Source organism: Oreochromis niloticus, linkage group LG19, assembly GCF_001858045.2.
Source record: "Oreochromis niloticus isolate F11D_XX linkage group LG19, O_niloticus_UMD_NMBU, whole genome shotgun sequence".
NCBI classification, from domain to species: domain Eukaryota; kingdom Metazoa; phylum Chordata; class Actinopteri; order Cichliformes; family Cichlidae; genus Oreochromis; species Oreochromis niloticus.
In genome coordinates, this window is record NC_031983.2 from 22,015,401 (window position 1) to 22,022,203 (window position 6,803).

Sequence of the window (6,803 nt, forward strand, 5' to 3'; positions counted from 1 at the left end):
CTGCCTCTCCCACTATCATCACTGGGAGCCAGTCTCTATGACAACGTAGTGCAGGCGGGGTTTGCCAGCTGGAGGCAGAGTCAATCCGTCCTCAGTGTGTATCGCCGCTCCAAACCTCCACACTGCATCACGCCCTGAGTGGAATGGAAGAAAAGGACAATAAAGAAAATGTACGTAGCTTCCGTTTTGCTTTTCGTTTTTTTCCGTTCTTTTAAGCAGCTCGTGCATTGTGACATATCTGCATGCAACAATATTATTTCAATTAGAGCACGCGGTAGATATACAAATATAGTTTGTGCAGCTGAGTCACTGACTGTTTAAATCCGGGATCAATAAAGCTATTGTTCCGGCCGGCGCAACAGACTGCAACTGACCGCATATTAAGACATCAGCACGGAGCAGGGATTAGGAGACAGCTTTTATACACTTGTATCCTCAGAATAATAAACTCAAAAAAAAAAAAAAAAAAAAAGGAGAAAAAAGAGCTGTCTTTTGTATCGCTATAGGCCTCATCTGGCTCATCTCTATTGTTTCACAGGGGGAGTATATCGGAGAGATAAAAGGTGGGCTGCGGCCTTCAATGAAACTGGTTGTGATGGGAATTGTTGACAAAAAAGCCAAGAGGTTAGTGCACACCTGTTTTCATTTTAACCGTCTAGGGGGGAAGTGATTACATTACTATTAAGCTACTGTTGCGCACATTTCAGGATTGCCAATGAAATTTTAGAGAGAAAGATGTTCATTTAAAGCAGCTGATGTCTGCAAGTGCTTATGCCAGTCAGCTAGTTCCTGTTTTGGGAAAATGTCTTGGCAGTGCCAATGCATTTCCTAATTAGGGTTAGTCTGTGAAATGTGCGTGGGAGAGGAGCAAATCCCATGAAATCTAAAGAGTCACTGGAATTTCTTTTGGTTGATAACATCGGCTAGCTATTTTTCCTTAGTAATTTAATAGCCTGAGTGCAATAAGAATTAAAATAAATAAATATGACAGCTTTTATAGTAAGATTAAGCACAAAATAAACTGTGACGGACTTTTTTTAATAAGATTTTTCAAAAAAGTTATTTTTGGTTGAAGTATCTTTAAAGAGTTTGAGGCCAAATGCTGTTAAGTTACAGCTTTGTTGTCCATTTAAGGCTATAGATTTTCTTAGCTTCCCTTGGGAATTTATCCAAACAAAGTGCTAATACACTTCATCCTGATAATAAATACCTCATCATCATCGTCATCATTAAAAAAACAAAAACAAAACTGATGCCAAACACACTTACTTTATTGTGCTGGTTCTCAGAGGGTATGGAAATATATTTAAAATGCTAAAATGCTGAAATTTAAATTGTCACTGACGCAAAGTTTTGTTGTTTTTTCCACATGAAAAAACTGATTTGACAGAAATCTATAATTTGGAAAATATACAGTCTCCTGCAGGAACTAACTAGCATGCCTTTTGCCTGTTGTGTAGATAGTCACTATGTTCTGAAATGGTCTAACACTAATCAATACACTATGTAATTCAGGAGTGGGGACTTAATTTTCCCAATGGGTCACATGAAATTGTGACAAGCTAATACTATTTTTTCTCTTTATAAGCTAGTGGTGCCAGTCTCCACAACAATCCCAGTTTCTTATGTGGCCCCTTGGGAAAATGAATCGCCCACTCCAGATGTAATTTGTTATTCAGTTGTCTCCTTCTTACCTCGTTGACTAATACAACTAATTGTAACAGAGACCAGAAGATGTCACTGTTCTGCTGATGACTGAACTACTTCATTTAGAAGAAAATATGACAGAAAATCTGTCACTCCTATCTTTGAACATTGTCTTTGTTTATGTCTGATTTGGCTTTCTGCAGCATTGAGGTGACTCTTTCCACTAAGCCACAGGAAGAGGAAACCGAGGGTGATGTGGGTCTGCAGTTAAAAGTCAACTTTAGAGATAAGGCTGTCCAAAGAAATGCCCGTTTGGACGGAAAATGGGGCTCTTCTGAAAATACCCTCTCCTTCTTTCCCTTTGCACCTGGAGAATCCTTCAAGGTAAAGGTTAAAGAAAAGATTGTTGGGACAAAATCAAGGAAGGTGGTGGACAAAAACAATATTATTGATAACTTTCAATCTGATTTTAGAAAGTTAAACTCCATGGAAACAGCTCTCCTTAAAGTCTTTTGATGGCTACAGATGAAGTGATTGCTCAGTTGTTGTTTTGCTGGACTTTAGTTCAATTGCCTTTGAAACAGCTGATACTAATTCATCAGCTAAGCCACATGGGGAATTCCAGCCCTGCCTTGGAGTGGTTCACATTACTTTGGGTCACAGTGGGAAATTTTTGTTCTGATGTGGCTGCATTTTCATATGGCGTTCCACAAGGATCTTGTTTAAGTCCCTTGTTATTTTCAATTTTTATTAATTGTTTTAACCCCATTTTTTTCATCATCTGTATGAAGATGACATTCAACTGTACCTGTCCTTTAAAGCTTAGATAAGCTATCCATTTTAACTGACCGTCCTAATGCTATGAATAGTTTGATGGCAAGTAATCTTTAGCGAGTTAGCACAGGAAAGAGACAGAGTGTCTAATTCTTGCTTTGGAGAGCATTTTCCCCAAATTAGAGAATGTCTGGGTTCATTCCTATCCACTGCAAAGCTAATCCACAAAATCTTGGGTTCAGTTTTGAAAAATTGCTAAACTCAGGACCGTTGGCTAAAAATGTGAACTGGAAAATCTTGTTCATGATCTCACCTCCTCCCACTTAGATTATTGTAATGCTCTATTTTCTTGTGTGTCTAAAGCATCTATTAATCACCTCCAATCTGTCCAAAATGCTGCCACTCACACTCATAAATTCTCGAATATTTCCCTATTCCTAAAGTGTCTACAATGACTTCCGATTAGGTTTAGATATCAGTTTAAAGTTTGATTCTTACTATTATGACTTTACAAAGTGAGACCCCCACTCACATCAATCTACTCCATCCATATTCTCCAAACTGGAGACCCACAGTTGAGGTCTTCCCATCAGCTGAAAACTAAGGGAGATTGTGCATTCCAAACCTTAGCACCAAAACTGTGGAAAAGCCTATCTTTCTCTGTCCCCACTACTTTGTGGCACCTTTTTTTTTTTTTAAAAAAAGCTGAAAATACATCCATTCAGACAGGCAGAGTAATGTTTCTTTGTTTTGTATTGTTTCACTTGATTCAGGCAAGTTTATTTGACCATGTTTTTGATACCCATATAAAGGACTCCATGACAGCTTCTTGTCTTAAAAACGGCTATATAAATTAACTTTACTTACTAGGTACTTTTATAATCTCTGGATTAAGACTTCAAGAGTTCAATAAGCTTCAACTTCTACAATGTTAAATGTTGTCCAAGTTTAGTCTGTAAAACGGCATCCATGTATTCCATACTGCTGCACCCAAAAGTGAGAGTGAAACATGGTTCACATGTTTACACAGTTTTATCTTCTTTTTTTTTAAGTTGTTACCATAACAACATTGAATCTTGGCTGGTAGTAGTGTGTATGATCTGGCAGTTACTTTTACCTTCATTTTGCATAGTCAGCATTTAAAGCTGCATTATAAGCAACTTCTGTTTGTTTTGCTGCCTCAGTAACAAGTTACTGTTTGCCACTGTTTCCCCAGCATGAGAGAGTGCAAGAGGGGATATGACTGATAGAAAGAAATGCCAGTTATGCTTCTGCTCTGAATTTTCTGCATCATAAAACATTTACAAAAGATGTTTGTGCAAGACTTTGAGTCATGATGCATGGTTGTAAAAATGAATGGGAACTGGACGCTAAAGCCAAAAATGGCAACTGTTCACTTGAATAATAATAATAAAAAAAAGTTTTCTAGCTTCCAGGTTTGCTCATGTTGGTGACTTATAAAAAAAATACTCCGTGGACCACAGGGCATTTTTCCATTGCAATATTGGATATAGGCTAAATAGGATGGATATTTTAAGAATAATTGGATAGTGGATGTCCTCTAATCTGGTCATGGAGAGGTGTTATATATTTGTAAAAAGCTATATATCTGTAAAAGCTTAAAAACCAAACATGTTTGCAGTTGAAGGTACTGTAACAACAGTTTTCCACATAGTTTTACAGTGTCTAATGGGATTTTCCCCCCTGTAATATAATGAATGGCAGCTGGAAAAAAATGTCTACAACTGATCCAGCTTTCTAATCCATCAGCGGTTTATACATCCAGGGGTCTTCCTCAGTCCTGCCTTTGCTTACTGTTTCTTGGCACATTACTGCTACCAGCTGTCAGTTAGTATAAAAAGAAGTAACCATCATGTGGCTGCATGCTTGTGCATACAAGATGTACAAAGCAAAATAGGCCCTACTAACAAAAATAATTCTCTGCCTTGCAGATAAAGGCTGATAGCTCTAGTGTGTTTAACTTTTCTGTGAATGTTATTACTCTTATTAGCTTCTCTGATGCAGCATTAGTTTGTGATTCAGGCTCTAGCAATTTGTTTTTTCACATAAACCTACATGTAAAAACTAACTTTGACTGAATCTATATTTTCTTAGATGGAGATCGTTTGTGAACACCAGCAGTTTCGTATTTTGGTGGATGGACAGCCTCTGTGCGGCTTCACTCACCGCCTCTCCCAGCTTGCCTCCCTCACAGCCTTACGAGTTTTTGGCGATCTACAGCTTACCAAGGTGGCCTAACACCAGCGCCTCATACACAGATACCTAACATGAGGATGCCCTGGGACAGTATACTATACAATAAGTAAGATTAGACTAGACTACTACTTTCTAAGTGCATAAATTTCCCCATGAGGGGAATGTTGTGTTTCCATTTTCAGACAAAGTTACACCTGCCTCGTAATCACATGTTAAGACAAAGTGCCTTCACTAAGATTACCTGTCTGGAGACTTGAAGATCTTGACTGAATGTACCAGTCATTGATCTCTCAAATCAAATGAGGGGAAAGTGATTTTAACTAAAGTTAATTAAGTTATAAAAAATGCGATCTGAGCTCTACTATTTTTCCTGAACGAACATTTGTACAAACATGATGTGTTACATCAAAAATGAAGTTTTTGTGATCTAAGAAAAAGAGATTTCAGGCATTTTGTCTTTGATTTCTCTGAGGTTAACCTTTGAAAGCACTTATGTTTACGAGCGCCCGCATCAAGGTGAATGTTTCTGAAACTGAATACCTAACAAAGATTGTCATTCTGTGCAAACGAAGTACTGTAACAGGAATAATAATGTAAAACAAAAAAACCCTCCATTACTGCATGCCAGTGTGACAGTGTGCTTGTGTCCTGATTAAACACAATGGTGGATGGATGTGAGTCTGTCAGACTTTCAGTTTTTACCAACTTTGGCTTTGAAAACACCCGACAGTTTGTGTGCTTCATTTACAACTAGCACTTTTTATGTGAATGTTTCATAATGACTTTAATTCATTGCAATAAATCAAATTTGTTATGTTTTTGATGTCTGGATTTTTTCCAAAACACAGCATCATCTATCCAGCTTCATATATAGTATTCCTGTGGAAACTGCATCATGATTGCTGTGAAAACAAGCATTTAAACGCCGCCACCTCAGCTTGAGTCATTCAAATAAAGGCTTGAGTCAGCTTGCTGAGTGGGAGTGTCTGTCTATGATTCCTGGGAGTGTCTCATGCAGCAACCCTGAATTAAAGTCATGGCTGTGACAGGTACCTCTTGAGGCTTTTCTAGTCTGTACTTGTATTAAACTTCCCCTTGATGTCATACCCTTTACTTAAGAAAAAGCACCATTGAAAAATAGGCTCACTATTTAGGGATTGCCAGATTAGATTTATGACTTTTTAAGAAAAATTGGCACAACATAGAATGTAATTTAACACCAATTGCAAGCTCATGTGGGCCAAAGCATGAAGCTATAACTAAAACCAGTTATAATGATGTCCCCTATAACTGTTTCCGAGCAGTATGTGACTATTAAGTTGTGCACCTGGACAAACTGTAAGAATAAAGGACAGGGTTGCCAATGAAAAGGACTGATTAGTCACCTTTTTGATAAAATACACACCTTTGATACAATAAACCTCCACTACACCGGCAGTAACTGTGATTCATACAGGTCTTATGGTCCTGATAGAAAATGATTAAACAGGCTCCGTAAGCACCATGCACTTGCACATGCTTTTAGTTTCTTGTATGTATATAACTCCCTCCAACAGTATGCAATAGGATACATGTGCTCTTTATATGTAGTTTAGTTTATTTCATTAAACGCTGTTTAATAATGTCTAAAGAATTTCTTTAAGGCATCAAAGTCCAAACTTCTTGTTCAGGCAAAAATGTGTTTGTTTTTGACTGATATGTTATCATGTGATGCATGAATAGGTTGTTTTTCAGTGTTGCATCAAGTCTTTTGAAGCCATTCCAGGTGGAGTCAGCGTAATTATTTATTACACAGGTAGTTTAATCCAGTGATTCACAAAGCGTGGGGGTTAGGCCTTATTTACTTTAGTCACAAAAGTAAAGCCGAGGCAAACTTGACACTGTTCAAGCAGTTTGTTTTCCTCTTAAAGCCTTGGCTGTTATTCAAATTAAATAATCTGAGATGTTCATGACAGCAAAATGTCTCTCAAAGACCTCTATCAACCTCAAAGTTGATCATGACTTTCACTTTTGTAACTGATTAAATGTCAACAATGTTCCAAACCCCTCTTTTCATAGTATTTTTTAATTTTAACTTGTATTTAAGATGTTTTTAAGAAAGAATCTTCACTTGAAAACCAGTCAAATATAAAAGGACAAAATACAACCCCAGTTTAAAAAAAAAA

At 37.4% G+C, this 6,803-nt stretch overlaps 1 protein-coding gene across 1 annotated transcript; it reads left to right on the forward strand.

Moving 5' to 3' along the window:
* Positions 1-34: 34 nt before the first annotated feature.
* Positions 35-5,456, forward strand: si:ch211-10a23.2 (Galectin-related protein A-like). Its single transcript, XM_003445471.5, has 4 exons — positions 35-170; positions 539-624; positions 1,851-2,031; positions 4,537-5,456. Exons 1-4 carry the CDS (start codon positions 144-146, stop codon positions 4,678-4,680), a joined length of 438 nt encoding a protein of 145 aa, XP_003445519.1. The 5' UTR covers positions 35-143; the 3' UTR covers positions 4,681-5,456.
* Positions 5,457-6,803: the final 1,347 nt, after the last annotated feature.